This window comes from Zootoca vivipara, chromosome 6 (genome assembly GCF_963506605.1).
Source record: "Zootoca vivipara chromosome 6, rZooViv1.1, whole genome shotgun sequence".
In the NCBI taxonomy this organism is placed as follows: domain Eukaryota; kingdom Metazoa; phylum Chordata; class Lepidosauria; order Squamata; family Lacertidae; genus Zootoca; species Zootoca vivipara.
In genome coordinates, this window is record NC_083281.1 from 87,777,910 (window position 1) to 87,797,618 (window position 19,709).

The window sequence follows — 19,709 nt, forward strand, 5'->3', positions numbered from 1 at the left end:
GCCATTCACTGTTAATAACTCATTCTCAAATTGCCCCCCTTAAAAATCAAATTGCCCCCTTGTGGGGTGTGTGCCCCATGTTGGGAACCACGATTTTTAAGTTTGATGTTGTCCTGTATTTTTGTTAGAAGCTGCCCATCAATCAGATGGGTGGGGTATAAGAAACAACAACAACAACTGCTATTTTTAGTTAATAAAAATATTAACCTCTGTAATGCCATTGCTGTCTGGTATGGTACAGCCTCTAAGCTGGATAAGAAGAGGCTCCAAACGAGCAGTAAGAACTGCAGAGAGGGTAATTGGTGTTAGTTTGCCTCCAACAGAGACACTTTATGCCACTCGAGTCAGGAAGAGAGCAGAGAGAATTGCTGTAGACCCTTCACGTCCTGGTAATCACCTGTTTGATTTACTCCCATCCGGACGTCAGTACAGGACTCCATATACAAAAACGTTGAGGCACAGGAATAGCTTTTTTCCTTGTGCCATCAAATTGTTGAATCTGTAGTTGTGGGTGGAAGGGAGACCAGTTGGTGGTATGGGGTCTTTTCGCTGTGCTGTTGTATTGTGAGGGGAATAGTGGTTGTATGAGGTATATTTTTTCTTTACATTGCAATGTAGTCGAAACAAAATTCCAAGTATGGTTGATACTTGGCCAATAAATTATTCTATTCTATAAATTATTCTGTTCTGTTAATTGCTTTTTTTAATCCTTTGAATGTTTTCAAGAGTTTCCTTTACTGATAATTTTATGGTTTTATTCTCTTTGTAAACCACTTTGATATTTATTAATTAATTTATTTTTACAATCAAGCGGTGTGTAAATTTTGTGAAACAAATCACATTATCTGAGGTCACTAAATCTGCGCCTGTCCCTTCTGAACCTCCCCCCAGCGATGCATTGACTGGAACCGGGACATCCTCAAGAAGGAGTTAGGTCTGGCAGAAAAGGACATCATTGACCTCCCAGCCCTCTTCAAGATAGACAAGCAAGGCAAAGCGATGGCTTACTTCCCCAACATGGTGAGAATTGTCGCGTGGGGTATTTAGCAAAAGAACTGGCTGGATCCCAGGGCTAAACAGAGTCTCCAGCAAAAGAGAGCCCCCCAGCAGAGTTTACAAAGTGTAGCATTAAACCTTTTAATATCCTGTTTGGTCCGCTACGAGAGCTTCTCCGTTTCTACCGCTCTTAGCATTAAACATACCCATACACCTTAAAGGTAAAGGTAAAGGGGCCCCTGACCATCAGGTCCAGTCGTGTCAAACTCTGGGGTTGCGGCGCTCATCTCGCTCTATAGGCCGAGGGAGCCGGCGTTTGTCCGCAGACAGCTTCCGGGTCATGTGGCCAGCATGACAAAGCTGCTTCTGGCGAACCAGAGCAGTGCACAGAAATGCTGTTTACCTTCCCGCCGGAGCGGTCCCTATTTATCTACTTGCACTTTGATGTGCTTTGAACTGCTAGGTGGGCAGGAGCTGGGACCGAGCAACGGGAGCTCACCCCGTCGCAGGGATTCGAACCGCCGACCTTCTGATCAGCAAGCCCTAGACTCTGTGGTTTAACCCACAGCGCCACCTGGGTCCCTCTAACCCATACACCTTAGTAAGTTTAAAAGTTTGTACTTACAAAACTCCAATGGTCAGATTCATGCACTGTTCTGTGCAGCAGCAGCAAAAAGAACGCAGGCAGAAAGTCTTGGGTTTACAAAATGCAGAAAGAGTCTCAGCTTGTAGCCAGCAAGCTCAGGCACATTCTATCTCATGGGAATTCATATAGTGAAAGACAAAGGAGGAAACTTAACTTCCTTTCAGGTGAGGAGTGCGATCTAATTGTTTAACTAGCATATCCAACCTAGAGCCTGGCTGGCTCAGTTGGTTATTGTGTGGTGCTGATAATGCCAAGGGTCCCTGAGGATCATCTAGTCCAGCCCCCCTGCAAATCAGGAATATGCAGCTGTCCCATACAGGGATCGAACCTGCAACCTTGGTGTTCCACACTCTAACCAACTGAGCTATCCATATTTATTTACAATGAAGCAGTATATACATTTTATGAACGAAATAAATGAAACAAATATGGTGGGTGCTGGATAAAGCAGTTGGCTGGAGGAGACCGCCCACAGGACTGCAGCCTAGTCTCTTTTTTGCTCTCTCCCTCTCCTTTTGTTTTGTTGTTTTGATATATAGTTTTATTAAATCTCCAAAGATATTTCAAAACACTGATCACCCTATACTGCTTTTTTTAATACATGCATAACTTCTTCTTGACTTCCCACCTCTCCTTTCCTGACGTTTCTTTTTATTACTCCTTTTTATTCGCCATTTTAAAAAACACGTTTTTATTATCTAAGCCCCAGTATTGTTAATTCTTTCAATAATCCGCTGCTTCTATTTCAAACCCTGCCTGCGACTTCACGTACGGGCGATAGTTTGATAGGTAACCCATCAATGGGGTTCTTTCCATTTCCCCCTTAAACAATTCATTGTTATGTCCTCGGTGGCGCAACCGTCAATTTCTCCGTTTCCTTTTGCCTCCAGGTGAACATGATTGTGCTGTCCAGGGACCTGGGCATCCCCAAGCCCTTTGGGCCTATCATCGAGGCCGAGTGCTGCCTGGAGCAGCATGTCTGCTCCCTCCTGGAGCCGCTGGGCCTGACGTGCACCTTCATCGACGACGTTTCGTCCTACCACAAGCAGCTGGGGGAGGTCCACTGCGGCACCAATGTTCAGCGCAAGCCTTCTGCCTTCAAATGGTGGGACGTGACTCCATAGTAATGAGGGGAGAATTCCTGAAAACTGGGGTAGGGAGCACGCAGGAGGGGGGGGGAGAGGATTCGGACAAGCAGTTTTGCACCCCACGTGCCTTTTTGACCTGAGTCCTCCAATCCCGAGTTTTGAATCGGGTTGGTGCCATCTTAGGCAAACGATGGACTCCAAGAGGCCTCCGTTAGTTGCAGGAGCTACACAAATCAATAGATGGTTCGTTGGGCGAGTGGGAGAAAATTGTTTGTCTGAATCCTCCGGCAGAAGCAGCTTTTCCCCCCTGTTGTTTTCCGTTGCTCGGGGACTGATAGGGCTCCTTTTGGGGGGGTGTTAACTGGATTTGTGGGGGGCTTTCTTTTTCACTGGTGACTTTGCGGGTGCTGTGCTTGTTTTTTCTCTCCCTTCTTTTTGCCTCCCAAAGTCCTTCAGCAGAATGCCAGCTTCCTTTCTCTGTGCATTCAAAAGAAGAAAAAGACCCGAAGCCCATTCCATATTCTGTGTGTTTGTGTGTGTTTATGCTAAAGCTTTTTGGAAGTCGTGGCAGCTGGAGGTGGGGGCTCGTACCTAGATAAGTCCTCCTTGGCTTGCAGGCCCCTTAGATAGTCATGTGTATTAACTTCCATGGGTCTACTCTTGAGTAGGATCGTATACAAGCCTATATAACTGGTTCGGGGCATTATACCAAAAATAGTATCATAACAAATGGAAAGACGCTTCTGAGTTGGTAACAACAACAACAATAATAATAATAAAATGGGGAAAACGCTATTGTTGGTCTTTTTAAAAAATGGTTGTATTTGTGCTTTCCTTTGGGTTGCCAGGATTCTTTGGGTTCTATATCCCTTACATTCAAGGTGTTCAAAGCAACCTTCCTCAACCACCGGGTCAGTGGTGTCCTCCTGATGTTCTCTACACACATTTAAAGCCCCTCGAAAGCACAGAGGTTATTCATGGAGACTTAGAGTAGGGTGCAGATTTCCACAAGAACCTAAGCAGTGCCTGCTGGATCGAACCAAAAGCATCCTGTTCTCACAGTGGCGCCAAAGGGAGACCCCGAAAGTAGGACCCAAGCCCAACAGCTCTCTCCTAAGAACACAAGAAGATCCATGGGGAGAGGAGCTCTAAGGCAGTGTTTCCCAACCCTGGATCTCCAGCTCTTTCTGGACTACAACTCCCATGATCCCTAGCTAGCAAGATCAGTGGTCAGAGATGATGGGAATTGTAGTCTTGAAACAGCTGGAGACCAAAGGTTGAGAAGCACTGCTCTAAGGCACCCTGGTGTAGAGGCAAGCCTCTGGGCCCAGGACCTTGAAACCAGCAAGACTGTTGCCAGAAAGGCCTGTGCTTTTGACCCTATGAATCTGAGGTTTTTTATCTGCGCCAGCCACAGACACTGGTGCAATTGCACAGCTTCCCAATCGGTGTGGAAGAGTGAAAAGGTTTGCAAGCATTGGAAGAAACAGTTCTATTTAAATTGGTCTTCCTCCCAGAAACTTGAGGGCTAGAAACTTACACCTTTCTGTAGGAGAAAAAGAACAGGTTTCCGGAAAGAATGGGGTAACAAGCCTCCTCCTCCAAGGAAAGGTATTCTTTGCATGTGCCACATTAATATCCAAATATCACACACACACACACACACACACAGAGAGAGAGAGAGGCCAAAATCAAGAGTCAGGGTATCAAATGAAATGAAATGAGGGAGACTGGATTAAGAGGCCGCAGGGGTGATCTGAGAAGGCCCCCAGCTGCCGTTAAAAAAGTAAATTAAAAAAACCCACAAAACTTCCCAGGCATTCGGACAGCGCCACCGCTGACAGAAATGTCAGCCAGAGCTGAGCAATGGAATTAAAATTAGTCCTGTGTCTTTCCAGTGGGGATAAGCATCTCTCAGGGTGCAAGACCCCTCTCTCAAATACCGGCTAGGAGAGAGAATTGCAATGACATGGCCGCCTCTGCTTGGGCACATGCCAACTCTGGGAAGCTGAGATGGCGGCCTGAGATGGAGCGCATAACTCCCTGGAGTCGCGATCGCCTCTCCGCCTTTGTTGTGGGCGAGGGTAGGGTTACCCACCAGCAGCTGGAGCTGCAGCAGCTGAGCCCAACGAAAGCAGGGGTGGCCTTGCGTCAGGACCCCCTGGCTGGCTGGCACATTGTTGCCCCCGTCCCACATAGATGCTAATCCCGGAATTATTGACATGTCGCATGCCTCCCAAACGAAGGGATCTAATGATGCCATCTAATACATGAAAAATGTTGGCTGAGGAAGACCCCCATTCCCGGCCCCAGCTAAAGCAAGGAGGGCCAGAGCTGGATCCCTGAGACAATGGATCCACAAGGGTGATGAGGAAAGGGGGCTGAAGATTCCAACTAGCCCTGTAATCCCCTCTTCCCCAGTTACTTAAAACAGTGCCCCCTTTCCCCTAGTCCTGCCCGACACCACAGTCACACAGCTCTCCTGTCGGTGTGGAGCGCGGGAGCTTGCCAGCTTTGGAAATCAGTCTTTTACTCAGAGTGGTGAGGACTAGAAACTTGCAACTCACCAGCCGGGTGCTCACATTACAGGCCAGCCCCTGGTTTTCTTGCCGGTGCCACCAGGTACAGCTAGGAACGTTCCCTGCCTGAAACCTGGGCCAACTAATACCATTCAGAGTAAGCCAGGCATCCCCAAACTTGGGCCTCCAGCTGTTTTTGGACTACAATTCCCATCATCCCTGACCACTGTTCCTGCTAGCTAGGGATGATAGGAGTTGTAGTCCAAAAAAACAGCTGGAGAGCCAAGTTTAGGAAACCCTAGCCTAAGGGCCTGACTTGGCATAAGGCACTTTCCTCCATTCCTATTTAAGTCATCCCTCAAATTGCAGCAATGAGGACTAGAAGCAGGCTTTGTTTTTAAGGGAAAGGATGTTCAACCCCTGACATCTCCAGGCAGGGCTGGGGGGTGGAACCTGCCCGGAAACCCTGAGAGCTGAAATCAATCAACATTGCTTCTAGCAATTACAGAACACAAACAGAAAAAAACACCCCAACCCTCTGCCTTCCCCAGCTCAACACAAAGCACCCGACATGAACCACTCAGATCCTTTGCAAGATAAGGCAGCCTTGCTGAATTTTGCACAGTTCAACCACAGAGCTTTCTCCCCTTTTTGCATCCATTGAAGACGATGATCTCTACAGCTGCTGCAACGACTTGAGCAGGGAGAGTCAGGCTACTGACCTCTGGCCGTCGTCGGACTCCAACCCTCAGGAACCAGCATGGCTGGTGGTCAGGGATGAAGGGAGCTGGCATCCGTGCATGAAAAGAAGGCAAAGTAGCGATGGTGGGAATTAGGGGCAGTAAAGGCAAGTGACGGCAAAGGTGAGAGAAGGAATCTGGCAACAGCCGAGGGGCCGCAGCTGCCATATCCCTGTGTGTAAAGGAGGCAGAGTTGTGATGGGGTTGTGTGGACGAACCTGTGGCCCTCCAGGCATTGGCAGATGCCAGCTCCCAAGATCCCTGCCAGCCAGCATGCCCAGTGGTCAGGGACGATGAGGGTCGCTTCAGCTCAGTAACCTTCGGAAGGCGCCAAACTGGAAAGCCCTGACCTAGAGAAACATACCAAAGCCATCATTCTGCCGCCTCAGGATGAAACAGGATGAAACCGCTATTTGGACATGCCTAGCCAAGCAATCAACGTGGGCAGATATTTTAGATTCCTCGCCGAAAGGAAAAGGCAGCTCCCGCAACTCACTGAGATTAAACTGTTTGCTTATGGCACAAATTTAGGCAATGCTACCCTCCTCTGGACAGTTTGGCTAACGCAGTTTGTCACCTCAAATTTCAGGGGTGTCCTATGTGATGCCAAAACCCAGCCTTCCCTGTCTCCCCGCCTCTCGCCTTCCACTGGATGTTGTACTTGCGGCATCCCACAAGCTCTACGTCTCAGCTGTGCAGAAAACTTGCACCAGCCTCCTCCTGCTTGCAGCTGCTCAGCATTGCCAGAATCATTCCTCCCGCAGCCGTGTTTGCTTGTTAATTGTGGGGGTCACTCCACCACTGGGCAGCAACACTCCAGCAGGAGGGCGTCATGGCCCCCAGATGTTGGGAGCTGGAGTCTAGCAATTTCTTGAGAACCACAAGCTCTCCATCCCTGAAGTAGACCCTCACTTGCCTTCACTGCCCCTAGCTGCCTCCAGTGCAACTATGGGCTCTTTAAACAGAGGGACAAGGAACCTTCGGCCGTGCAAATGTTAGCAAGGGACAACTCCCATAATCTCTGGTTCTTGGGAGTCTCTGGAAGACCATAGTCCCTGAACTGGACCGTCACTTGCCTTGCCCAGCCCTGAGCTCAACGCTTTCCTTTAATGCAGGGGGGTGGGAAACCAGTGGCAATACTGGGCCGGCTGGTTCAGTGGTCCGACTCGCTCCAAGGCAGCTTCGAGGATCTCAGGGCAGCATTCATCCCAAGACTCTCCCATCTCACAACAACCCTCGCGCTGAGAGATTATGATTGCCCCATGGCTGGGGAAGAGAACAGAGCACAGATTTGAACCCAGGTCCCCCTAGTCCTAGCCTGACACTGCAAACAACAACAACACCAGCCCCACAAAACACCCAGCAAAGTTTGGGGTCCAAACGTTCCATTTATTTCACCGTTTCTTTCTTTCCTCCCCTGTGCTCCCCGGCCACAATTTTCCTCCCAGTCTCCCCAAACAGGAAATCAGACCAACTAATAAAAGTCCATACAGACATAAAAGGAAAACCCGTTACCACTTGAACCAGCCGACGGTGGGGGCCGCGAGGTTTCATTCTGGTACATGCACCTGCCCGTGGGCCTGGAATCTGAGCCATGCGGACTTTGCCGGGATAGAAATGTTTGGCGCTTTGTTCCCTCACAAAAGCGCCTCGTTCCTCAGCTGGCCCACGGCCCACCTCACTGCACCATTGCCAGCCGCCCACCAAGCTGCGTTGAGGGGCAGCACCCAGAAACGCCACAAGCAAGAATCCAGACTCCCCTCCCCTGGGGGACCTCGCACCAGTTTTCTGTTCCTAATTGAAAAGCCCCACTCTTCCAGGAGCTCAAGCAAGGAACCCTGCGTGTTCACCCCTGTCACGCAGTGTTCTGCCGGTCAAGAACAGAACCATAGAATGGTAGAGTTGGGAGGGACCCCCAGGAGTCATCTAGTCCAACCCCCTGCAAAGCAGGCACCACAGCTCACGACAGTCAATGCCGTGCCGCTGACGGTTCCCCCCACCCCGTTGGCAGCCCTTAAATGCGGACGGTGTTGATCCGCAGCGGCTGCACATTCTTCCCGTTGGCGTGGCTCTGCCCCGGGCTGAAGTAGGAGCAGAGCTTGCCCGGGAAGCGCTCCCGGAACGTGTAGAGCCAGGACATGTCATCGGCGTTGTAGAAGATCAGGAGGCCACGGTCGTAGTCCAAGAAGACGCCCACCTTCTCCAGCTTGCTCTTGACGTTCAGCCGGGTCCAGGGCTCTGTGCAAGCGCTGTACTGGTTGCCGTCGTGCATGACAATGCAGTAGAAACCGCGGCTGGGCTGGATCTGGATGCTGCCCTTGCGCGTGACGGCCTCGTGCGCCAGGCCGATCATCCACTGCGTCTTCTCCGAGACCACCACCTCCCAGTAGTGCACCCCGCCACCAAAGGCCTCCGAGCCCAGCACCGAGACCTCCACGTCAAAGCGCTTGGGGGAGTCCTGCAGCGGCTGTGGGTGCAGGTTGCCGTAGGCCACAATGGTGCAGTCGTCGGAGAGGATGAGGCGCTGGTGGGCCGTGGAGGGGTCCAGCGTGAGTGTGGCAGGCACTGCGAGGAGAAAGATGTTGCTGTTTATTCATTTTGTATCTACACTGCTTGGTTGTGGGAGGGAAGGGGGGAACCCCCAAAGCAGTTTATGAAGAGAAGAAAACAATAAATCTAACATTGGAAAGATAAAATCAGCAGAAAACCTAAGGTAGATTCTACACGTCAGGGTAGGCATTTGCCTAAACAAATTTATTTTTCAGCAAACACCAATTGCAGCGAAGGGGCCTGCCTGGTGTCAAAGGACAGGGAGCTGCAGAATGTAGATGCTGCCAGACAGCATCTCTTATTTCCTTTCTGGTGTCTGCTAAGTATGGGATAACCAGCCTCATATCACCAACATGCTTAAGTCTATTTAATGCATGAAGGGGTTAAGACCATAAAGTAAGCTGTTCTGCCAGGCTTAGCTCACCTTGGGAGGGACTAGGAAGTCAAGACTTTCCTCCCCTCCCCACCCAGTCAAACCTGAGAAACTCAGCGTGTAAAGAGGTCTGAGCTGGTTTCTCCAAGCTCAGACCACCTGGCCCTAATAAGCCTTTCTTGAGTTCCTATACCAATAATTTAGGAACTTTCGCCACTGTAACTAAGTCAAGTTTTACTGCCTCTGCAACTTTTTCTGAATGCTGTATGGAATAGCAAATGAATGTGACCTTTGGAGAGTTTGTAAGCATACCATTTTTAATTTCCCAAATGTGGTCTTTTTAGATGTGAGGGGAGTTCTGAAACTCACAAGGGCATATTTCAACAGTCTTAACAACCTGTATTTCCATGCTTTACTTTGCTGCGTGCTTTGTGATTTTAAATCTCTTCTGGGGTTCTCTCACCAAACGTGGATTGTGGCATTCTACTTTTATACCTATTTCCCCCCCTAGCACCAACACTAAGAGCCTTCCTTTCCCAACAAACCTTTGAAGGGGAGATCTTTTATCCCAGTCTACATCTGCCTCAGATTTGCAACTGTCATATAATGCTGATTTTTGTTGCGGCCGTTCACTGTTAAAATCGGGATATTTTTGCAGGAAGCAATAATTCAGAAATGAAGCAAACACATTCACTCACCTGGGTGGATGTCCTGAAAAAGAGATTTCCAGATAGTGTACTGCAAGGGCCCCATGTACTTGGAGGTGGGGAAGTCCTCGTACGTGAGGTTCGTTTCGTGGATCTTGCCCTTGAGCCTTGTGAGGAGGAAGAGAACCAGGGTGAGCAAGGAGCACGTGGGTTGCACACACTTTCAATGGGTCTACTTGATGTTTGCTAGACACGGTGGCCAGAGGCAGTGATGCTTCTGAATGACAGGTGCTGGGAAACACATCTTTAGTTTTTTCCTTTCTTTCCCTTCTCCCTTTCTCTTTTTACTTGTCTTTTCTTTCTGGCTTTTGTCTCTTTTTTAGACTGTTTATCTTAATATAGCATTAAAAAAGTAGCTGTTTTATCTTAGTATATTATATAAAAAAAGAGATACTTTGCAATGGGTTTGTATTTTTGTATAGCTATGAATGAGCTTCATGGATCAATGCCTTGTCGTGGCGAAGGGGCTTGAATAACTCAGAGAAGCTATGAGCTATGCCATGCAGGGCCACCCAAGATGGACAGGTCATAGTGGAGAGTTTTGACTAAACGTGATCCACCTGGAGAAGGAACTGGCAAGCCACTCCAGTATCCCTGCCAAGAAAACTCCATGGAAAATCCATGGGGTCACGAAGAGTCGGACACGACTAAACGACTGAACAACAACGAACAATGAATGAGCATCAAGTTGAAAGAATGAAGGAACACAAGAGTTGCTCTTTTACTGATGTCCGGCTTGCAGGTCTCCTACTGAAGCATCTGCCTGGCCCCTGTGAGAACAGGAAGCTGGCCTGGTCCAGCAGCCCCCTCCCTGCGTTTCTGAGTGATGTTTAGTTTGACACAACCCAACAAGAATTAGCTGGGGAAGGCTGCTCTAACCCTGGGCTCCCAAGCTCCCATCTCTTGCAGGGGCTCAATTCGTGCCAGCGCCTTCTGTCAAGAGTTTGGGTGTAACCTTCGACTCCTCCCTTTCCATGGAGGCGCAGGTTGCATCCACAGGAAAGGTGGCATTTTTCCATCTCCGCCGTATTAAGCAGTTGGTCCCTTACCTCTCTCGCCCTGATCTGGCCACAGTGATCCATGCGACGGTCACCTCCAGGCTTGATTATTGTAACTCGCTCTACGCGGGGCTGCCCTTAAAGCTGACCCAGAAACTCCAGCGGGTGCAGAATGCCACAGTGAGGCTCCTTACGGGGTCCTGGCCGCGGGATCACATTCATCCAGTGCTTTACCAGCTGCACTGGCTCCCGGTGTACAGGATCAGGTTTAAGGTGCTGGTTTTGACCTTTAAAGCCCTATGCGGCTTGGGACCCTCGTACCTACGGGACCGCCTCTCCTGGTATGCCCCGCGGAGGACCTTAAGGTCCACAAACAACAATACTCTGGAGATCCCAAGCCATAGGTGGCTAGATTGGCCTCTACTAGAGCCAGGGCCTTTTCAGTATTGGCCCCAACTTGGTGGAACGCTCTTTCCCAGGAGACCAGGGCCCTGCGGGATTTGTCATCTTTCCACAGGGCCTGCAAGACAGAGCTGTTCCGGCTGGCCTTTGGGTTGGACTTAGCCTGACCCCCGTGTTTTCCTCCCTCATGGCCTGGATTTATGGACTACTTGAAATGAGGCTGCATTTTAAATTTTAATACTGTATTTTAATCTGTATTTTAATTAATTGTTTTTATGTTTTATTGTGGTTTTGTTGGTGTGAGCCACCCTGAGCCCGGTTTTTGACTGGGGAGGGCGGGGTATAAATAAAAATTTATTATTATTATTATTAAACTTCCCCTGCTGTCAGTCGCCCACACAACTCGGCCTACCTCTCGGACAAGGACGCAATGCCAGCCAGGAAGGAGTGCTTGTCCGCCTCGGCCAGCCGCTCCTGGAGGATCTGGCTGCCCTCCTGCACTTTGCGGAGCTGCTGGCTGTAGCGCTGGATCTTCTGCTCGATGTCTGTCAGAGTCCGGGCCGTGTCTGCCTCCAGCTCCTCCAACATGGCCTTCTGGCGCTCGCGGAGGAGGCGGTGCAGCCTCTCAAACGCCTCCCCGATCGTGGCCCGCAGGCTCTTGGCGGAGGACTGCGTGGAGAGAATGAGATGCAGGCAAGTCACGGGCAGAGCTTGGCTTCCCCATGACGAAGACCCGCGATCGTCTCCATACCACCCTGCAGGATTGTTGTGCGAAGATGGAGATCTTGCAGATCTTGTGACTTGTTTAAAGCAGTCTAGGAGGGGTGGGAAAAGAGACCTCCCATTTTGAAGAGAGGTGTGGCTTTAACTTTAAAGTTGCAAAATAACGAAGCACGGGACTGAGGAAGGGAGAAATCTCTGGAACAACAATGGGATACCAGCTCTGCCCAAGGCATGACAGATCACAGCAACAATCGGGGAAATACAGTATATATATCCCATTTTACAAGGACAGGAAGAAACACCCTGGACGGAACAAATGTCACACACAGGAAGAACAAGGATATAGTTTTGAGATTCTCACTTGTAGTTTCATAAATCATTTAATGTATCAACACAAATATTGTGTTGACACAAAATATTGCAGCTGTTGTATAAGGGATTATTATTATGACTGGAATGTAACTGAAATCAGTAAGATTTTGGAATGCAGAAATAAAGAAAATCATCAATTCTAGCATGTGGGGGCCACCACTTTATTTAAATTATATAATTTGGTATTTAAATGATTGATATTAGTAATTGTATTATAAATTGGTATTGTTATAATGAGGCTTTTAATGAAGGGCTGGGAAACCCTGGGCCCCCCAGATGTGGACAGCCTCCTTCAACTCCCTTCATCCCTGACCACTGCCCATGCTGGCTGTTGTGAGTTCGAATCCAGGAACATCTGGAGAGACACAGGTTCCCCACCCCGGCCTTAAAAGAAGGGCTGTAGGTCAGCGGTAGATGCCCGGCTCCATTTGCAGAAGGCCCCAGCTTCAATCCTCAGCAGCACCTTCAGGTAAAACTGGGACGTCCTCTCCATCTCAAACCCCTGGGTAGAAAGTCACGGTCAATCAGGGATGAGGATCAGGTGGGGTCCTCCAGATATTCCGGAACTACAACTCCCAGCATCCCTGAACACTGGCCACAGTGGTAGAGGCTCTTGGGAACTGGAGTCCAGCAATGTGGCCACCTGCCGGGGATTCCTTGGCCGTTATTCCTGCATTGCAGGGGGTTGGACTGGTTGACCCTTGGGAGTCCCTTCCAGCTCCCCAATTCTATGCGTCTGTAACATCAGGAGAGCTGCAGGTTCCCAAACCCCTTGCTGCAGACACAGGCAGGTGACGTATCCAGACCATTGGCCCAACTAGCTCAGTGCTGCCTACTCTGACTGGCAGAGGCTTTCCAGTTTTTCAGGCAGCGGTCTCGCAAAGATGTCTTTGGGGATTGAACCAGGTGCCTTGCACATGTGACACAGTTGCTCTGCCAATGAGTTACAGCCTTTCCTGCAAGACAATGCTGAGCCTGGTGGTCTCCAATGGTCTGTCTCACTGTAAGAAACCCCCCTTGTATGCTTAGCACCCAAGTGATTGTTACTGAAGGTGCCTTGGATGTCGAAACATGAGAAGCGTCACCACCACAAGCCTTTTATCCGAAAGCGCTGCAGTATTTGCACTCTGGGGGGAGCGATCGGATCTGAGCAATGTTCCCAGCTCCCTCCAATCCCCACAAAACAAGGGGGCTATTCATTTGGTGAGAAGGCAGACACCTGAGGCTTCAAAATCTCTTCCGCAGCTGTTATCAACAACTAGCAGACTTTAAACTAGCATGGGAAGTTTTTCAAATGGCTCCTTTTAGCAGAAGGCAGGAGCAAAACAGCTGAAAAAAATCTCTAGTATTGGTTTGCAGTCTTAGAACACAAGTCAAAATTTTCAAGGGTGGGGAGACAAACTGGCATTTATTTAAACCCCACTTACTTAAAATCAAGAGTGGGGAAATCTGTGGCCCTCCAGATACCACAGAGCTTAAGTCACACCATTTGTTCAGGGCCTTGAGGACTAGAAGCCTGTAGTATTATTATTATTTTGAGGAAAGGACCACAGCTCAAGGGCAAAGCACCTGCTTAGCATGCAGAAGGTCCCGGGTTCCGTTTCCTGGCAACATGTCCTGACAGGGCTGGAACTGTCTCCCTGCTTGGTCTAAAACCCTGCTTGGTCAGTGTTGGCAATGCTAACCTAGATGGACCAAAGGCCTGATTCAGTATAAGGGAACTTCTTATTAAGCCAGCTCTTTGTTCAGAACAATGAGGACTAGAATATTACTCTGTCTTTAGGGGAAGGTTATAGCTCAGCGGGAGACACCTTGGTCCCAGGTTCACACCGCAAAGGCACCAGCTAGGATGAGGAAGGTCACCTGCCTGAAACTCAGCATAGGCAATGATGGGTTTTGCTCAGGAGTAGAGGAAGCTGCCTTCTGCCAACACCCAGGTACAGCTTTGGGGCCGGCCAAACCACCACCCCAGCCTTTACCTTTGTCTCGGCTAGCTGCCGTTTTAGGAGAGCCAGGGCTTCTGTGTGGCCGCGCTCGCTGTCCTGCAGAGTCTGCAGCTGCTCCTTCAGTTCCCTCTGAAAAATAGAAGGGCGAGGAGGTGATGCAGTGCCTGCAGCTTCGGCCTCGTCCAGATGGGTCTCGCACCCATACCCTGCTCCCGCTGCAGAGCTCAGGGACCCTCCCAGAATGAGGCAGTTATTCACACAGCGCAGAGTTAAACTATGGAACTCCCCAGCTCAGGAGGCAGTGGTCGTGACAACCAACCTAGATGGCATTAAAAGAGGATTAGGCAAATTCATGGAGGAGGGGAGGGATGGCTTCTAGCCACCATGGCTCTGCTCTGCTGCTATAGGTGGAGGCAGCAATGCTTCAGAGTACCACAGTTGCTGGAAACCGCAGGAGGGAAGAGGGCTCTTGTGCTCAATTCCTGCTTGTGGCTTTCCCACAGGCCACTGCGAGAACAGGATGCTGGACTAGATGGGCACAACCAGGGCTTTTTTCCCCCCTCAGCCCAAGATCACAAGAACTCTGTTCCGGCACCTCTCAGGTGGGCACCACAGCCATTCTAAGAGAACAAGGGAGCAGTTCACGGTGAGCTCCAGCACCTCTAAGTTATAGAAAAATAGCACTAGGCACAACAGAAACGACATGGAACCCTTCCCCTCCAGCTCCTACAGAGACACAACAGGCACCTTCCTGCAAGCACACAACTGGGCACATCTCTTCCAGCTCCCCAGGGACATTACAGATGCCCTCCTCATACAGAGACACAACAGGCACCCTCTTCTCTCCAGAAGCACAACAGGCAGCCATCTCCCTATCCCGGCCTCCTTCTGCTGCCCAGGCGCAGCGGGCACCTCCTCCCCTCTGCGCACCTGGAGCTCCTCGAAGGCGTCGTCGAGGCTGGTGACCTGGTGCTGCTCGTGCACGGCGGGCTCGTCGCAGAAGAAGCAGACGACGGCGCGGTCGGTGAGACAGAAGAGCTTGACCTTGCCGTGCTCCTTGGCGCACGCGAAGGCGGACGCGCCGCGCTGCTGCGCGCTGAGCAGGATGGCGTCGAGAGGGAAGGCGGCGTAGCGCTCCACGATGTTGGCCAGCTTGAGGCTGGGCGCCAGCGCCGGCTCAGCGAACGTGCGCCGGCACTCGGGGCAGTCGCGGGCCGGCGCCGCCTGCGCCTCCTGGCGGCTCCAGTGTTCCGTGATGCAGCGGCGGCAGAAGTAGTGCTCGCAGCCGAAGCTCACCGGGTCCTGATAGATGCTCAGGCAGATGGAGCATAGCAGCTCGTCCTTCAGGCTGCACGACGCGCCCGACGCGCCCGCCATGGCGCGCCACCACCTGCCCCCAGCCGCGGCCACCGCTTGCCCCGGTTTGCCTCGGCCCGGCCGAGCAGCCAGGCTCCTTCTCCGGGCTCCCTTTGTGTCTCCTCCGGGGGACGGCGTGCCCGGTGGAGAGATGGAGAGGGGGCCGCCGCGGCGGAGAGGAGCGCAAACCTCGGCGCCTGGACGGCGCGCCCGGTGGAGAGATGGCGAAGGGGCCGCCGCGGCGGAGAGGAGCGCAAAGGGACCGAGAGGAAGAAGAGATGCGTCCGCCGGCCGGTCTTGCCTCCGCCTCCACCTCCGCCTCCTGCTTCTCTACCTCCGGCTCCTCCCTGCGTCTCCGACGGCTTGCAAAAGGAGGAGCAGGAGGAAGAAGAGGCGAGGTGGATCGGAAGAGCAGAGCCGGCGCTCCGCCTTCCCGTGTTGGACAAAGCAAGCCGGGATCGCAGGCTGGATGGAGGCTGCGCGGCCCGCTAGGCGGCGCCGGATTCCGGTCTCCGTCGTTTTCACACCATCCCCGAGGGATGTCACACAATCGCTTCTCCGCGTTTGTGACAACTCGGTTTTAGTGAGCCAAGACTTGGGAACTCCCTGCCAAGGGACATCGGGCGGACGCCTTCGATGTACCCTTTCCGGAATCTAGCCAAATCCTACCCAGGTGGTAAGAAAGTTGGTGCTACCTAGTTAAAAAAGGAAAAGAAAGGACATACACGAAAAGGAAGGATGCAAACAAAACTGAATTTACATTAAAACTAAACACACACCCAAAATGCGAATCTGGGTTGGTTAGTGTAAAATCCCTAACAGCGGTGCTGTTTTCTGGAGGTACGCATGGGTACGCATACGCCTAAACACAGGCATCCCCAAACTGCAGCCCTCCAGATGTTTTCGCCTACAACTCCCATGATCCCTAGCTAACAGGACCAGTGATCAGGGATGATGGTAATTGTAGTCCAAAACATCTGGAGGGCCGAAGTTTGGGGATGCCTGCCTAAGCATATGAATCTTTCTACTTTTGTCCATTTACTGTATTAATTTTTCCTAATTTGAACTATAAAATGGTGGTTTTCTTGAGTCAAAATGAGAATACCCCTAAACTTTTTTTTTAATTAGAAAAAAGCATTGGGTATTGGTATTGGGAAACCCAGCCAAATGGGCGGGTATGAATAATAAAATTGTTGTTATTATTGGTTGATGCCAGTTTTAATCTGTTTCAAGTCTGTTGCTGTTTTAAACCTTTTGAAAGTTTTAAATTGCTGTTGTCAGTTTTTCTTGTTGGTAATTTTATCTCGTTTGTAAACTGCTCTGAGGTTTGGTTTGCGGCCAACCAAGCAAATTTTATGAAATAAAAAAAATGATGGGAGTTCTGGAGGTGTCTCCTCAGATCCCCTCCAGCCCCGGGCAGAACTCTGTTTCACACTATGGCCTTTTCAGTGTTGTCGGGCCCTCATGGTGGTTCTCCATAAAACTTCTTGGCACGGGGAGCAAATCAACAAGGGTTGCAAGGGGTTGGACTAGACGGCCCTTGGGGGTCTCATCGAAATCTACCATTCCATGATGGGATGAGGATGAATGACAAAGAGGTACAAATGAAAGCCAGAAACGGCCCTAAAGAGGGGCTGGAATGTGTTGCATAGGCAGAAGTGGTAAGAGACCTCTAGCCTCAGAAGGCCCTTGAGATTGGAACGACACTGATATTGCAACTTGCACATAGCCCAAACTATTACAGTATTTTTATTTTTATTAAACTAAGCTCAAAAAGACTCACAATGAGAAACTCAGCAACCTACGTATTAATGCAAAAGGAACACGAGTAGATCACAGATTCGTAAGGGACCAGGAGGATCCGACCCTCTGCAATGCACGACCCAGAGATTAAACCCCCCTTTCAGGCAGTGCATTGTTAAACTAGCGGCACGAATGCAGTTCTCAAAAGAGGGATGGTTCCTGCCAAAGGTCTAGTCGCAGGGAGTTCCGCGGGGCAGGACATTAAAGGCTTGGCCACTAGTGACGGCCAACCGAATCTCGGCAACGGCATCCCTTTTTCTTTTGGGAGAAGGGGCACAACTAGGCTAAAATCAAGAATTTTTCCATGGAGATATCTCACCTCTAAACGTGAGGTATTTAAGAATGCTTTTATCCAAAGCGAGCCCGAAAATGCCCGTTCCAAACTAATGGAATGTGTAATTCTCCTTTTTCCTATCTCTGATATCACCGCAGCACCCGTCCTCGCGCATGCGTACAGTCCTCACGTATGAGCGCCGCAACATAGAGACGAGGAGTGGGTGGGTAGAGCGGCTATCTCCCCAATCCCGCACGAAGGTGGGTTTCTTGTCCCGCCCCCGCTACGTTCCTCTCCCGGCGCATGCGCCGTCCCTACCTCGGCCGCCATCTTCCTTCGCGGGAGGAGGAAGAAAATGGAGCCCGGCGGGGCCCGCCGCGAGAAGCTGCCGCCGCCTCCAATCCCGTTGCCGCAGCAGGGGACGCCTCCCAAGGGCAAGGACGGTCCAAGCAGCCGCATTGAGAAGGCCAAGCAGCGCGCGGCCCAGCAGGAGCTCAAGCAACGGCAACGGGCCGAGGTGGGCGGGGCCATGCTAATTGGGGCCGGCCGGTCTTCTCGGGCTTGCGCTGCTCTCGCGAGACATTACTGACGAGAAGCGGGAGGGAGGGGATCGCCTTGAAAGCAAGATAGGGGTGTGGCTTTGCTAATAAGGTACGGACGATGTTCTCGGGTCAGCGCTGCTCTCGTGAGGCAGGGAGCAGACTGGCGGAAATTCCGCCGGGTCTGCTTCATTGAAGGGCGGCAATTGACCCGGGGAACTCCCTGCTACTACTGTATGGTTGTTGTTGTTAATGATTATCGGTTTGTATGGGGCTCTAGGGGAGGGGCAGAGTGGATTTGTCAGTAAGACTTGATTTAAATCTTTTTACAGAAAGACTCATTCTTGCTGGTAAAATCTGAAGGTTTCATTTTTGAAATAATAAATTTTCAGAGCAGTTTTTACTGTTATATCAAAAATTACTGATTTGGTTATACTATTAGAAATACATAGACCGATAATGATGAAATTATTGTGAGGTTTAATAAGTTAACTGTTTATATTTGGACAACCTTTCTGCTGTACTTTATTGGAAGTAGAAAAATAATCATTTCCTTTATAACAATTTAAACAATTTATTTAACTAAAACAATAACATTATAGCACATGCATCCGTGTTTGTTTACTGATGTGGTTAAACAATTTTTTTAAAAAAAACTTAGACTGAGTTTTAGCACATGAAAAACTTAAAACAAATCCTTATTTCCTTATGAATACCCTTTGGACTATAATGTAAACTTAAATAGAAAACTATATTCAGAAAGATTTTAGCTTCAAAAGCATTTTATTTAAAAATCCAATTTTATTTTTTTAAAATCTGATATATTTTTTTAATCATTGATTTTTTATCCACGTCTGGTAGAGGGCATAGAATCATGGAGTTGAAAGGGTCCCCAAGGTCCGTCTAGTCCAACCCCCTGCAATGCAGGAATATGCAGCTGCCCCTTATGGACATGTCATGCTCCTTCTGGGGTACTTTGAGCATCTTTGGTTCCCACCTTGCACTCAGCTCTCACCTGCGGCTCCTAGAAGCTGTCAACATGCAACGTCAGCCTCACCCTGGGAAACGGCTGAACAAGGAGTTCAATAGGTAGCGAGTAACAAAGGAGGGGGGGAGAGGGGGCATCTGCAGAAGGACGCTTGGCTGTGCTTTAAAATTGTTCATGTATTAATCTGCTGCCCAATGTCTTTAAGTATTAAAACCGTAGAGCTGTCCTTGTTGGGCCTGCAGATCTACGCCCTCAACAGGGTGATGACTGAGCTGGAGCAGCAGCAGTTTGACGCCTTCTGCAAGCAGATGAAGACTCCCAGCGACTGAGGACGTGAGCTGCGCTCCAGGCGGGCCGCTCGTTAACCTCGCACCCGTGGCATCCCTTGAAGACCAGCACTTTCCCACCCATGGCCACAGTCAGCGGCCAGGCAGAACTGCACACCCAGGAGCAGGGAGGAACCGCCAACCTCTGCGCCCGATGCCACATAGCTGACACTGCCTTACTGGAGCGTTCCCCTGCCAAACCTCCCTTGAGTGGAGTTCTCCCTTGAAAACTTGTTTGTTTGTTTTTAAAGAATCCTATTTATTACTTTGGTTTGAGAAATAAAGTTGTTGTTTTTCCAAAAAATAAAGAGACGCTTCGCTCTCTCTGTGATAGCATATTGCAGCCTTCACCAAGCTGGTGTC

At 50.1% G+C, this 19,709-nt stretch overlaps 3 protein-coding genes across 5 annotated transcripts in view; 2 read left to right on the forward strand and 1 right to left on the reverse strand.

Moving 5' to 3' along the window:
• LOC118087427 (protein-arginine deiminase type-2) overlaps positions 1-3,232 on the forward strand; it is a 55,639-nt gene extending 52,407 nt beyond the window's left edge. For both annotated transcript variants that reach the window (XM_035120053.2, XM_035120054.2), the window contains 2 exons: positions 892-1,020; positions 2,533-3,232. In XM_035120053.2, the coding sequence (XP_034975944.2) occupies positions 892-1,020; positions 2,533-2,766 (363 nt within the window). In that variant the 3' untranslated portion in view covers positions 2,767-3,232. The remainder of the gene's footprint in view (positions 1-891; positions 1,021-2,532) is intronic.
• A 2,289-nt stretch (positions 3,233-5,521) lies between these two features.
• Positions 5,522-17,871, reverse strand: LOC118087754 (E3 ubiquitin-protein ligase TRIM62). 2 transcript variants are annotated; one of them, XM_035120708.2, is made up of 5 exons: positions 17,812-17,871; positions 14,094-14,189; positions 11,432-11,688; positions 9,611-9,726; positions 5,522-8,554 (listed from the first exon to the last, which is right to left on the reverse strand). In XM_035120708.2, the coding sequence occupies exons 1-5, from the start codon at positions 17,821-17,823 to the stop codon at positions 8,004-8,006; spliced, it is 1,032 nt and encodes a 343-aa protein (XP_034976599.1). In that variant the 5' UTR covers positions 17,824-17,871; the 3' UTR covers positions 5,522-8,003. The 2 variants fall into 2 exon arrangements, with proteins under 2 accessions (XP_034976599.1, XP_060132251.1); XM_060276268.1 differs by lacking the exon at positions 17,812-17,871 and adding an exon at positions 14,991-16,227.
• SVBP (small vasohibin binding protein) lies at positions 17,807-19,702 on the forward strand. The gene is made up of 2 exons (XM_035120710.2): positions 17,807-18,010; positions 19,263-19,702. The coding sequence occupies exons 1-2, from the start codon at positions 17,849-17,851 to the stop codon at positions 19,347-19,349; spliced, it is 249 nt and encodes an 82-aa protein (XP_034976601.1). The 5' UTR covers positions 17,807-17,848; the 3' UTR covers positions 19,350-19,702.
• The last annotated feature ends 7 nt before the right edge of the window (positions 19,703-19,709 follow it).

Coding starts and splice junctions, on each gene's coding strand:
- SVBP (XM_035120710.2), top strand. CDS start 17,849: ATGGAGCCCGGCGGGGCCCGCCGCGAGAAGCTGCCGCCGCCTCCAATC. Junction 18,011..19,262: donor AGCAACGGCAACGGGCCGAG/GTGGGCGGGGCC, acceptor TTGGGCCTGCAG/ATCTACGCCCTCAACAGGGT.
- LOC118087754 (XM_060276268.1), bottom strand. CDS start 15,437: ATGGCGGGCGCGTCGGGCGCGTCGTGCAGCCTGAAGGACGAGCTGCTA. Junction 14,190..14,990: donor ACGCCTTCGAGGAGCTCCAG/GTGCGCAGAGGG, acceptor TCTATTTTTCAG/AGGGAACTGAAGGAGCAGCT. Junction 11,689..14,093: donor GGCAGCTAGCCGAGACAAAG/GTAAAGGCTGGG, acceptor CTCTCCACGCAG/TCCTCCGCCAAGAGCCTGCG.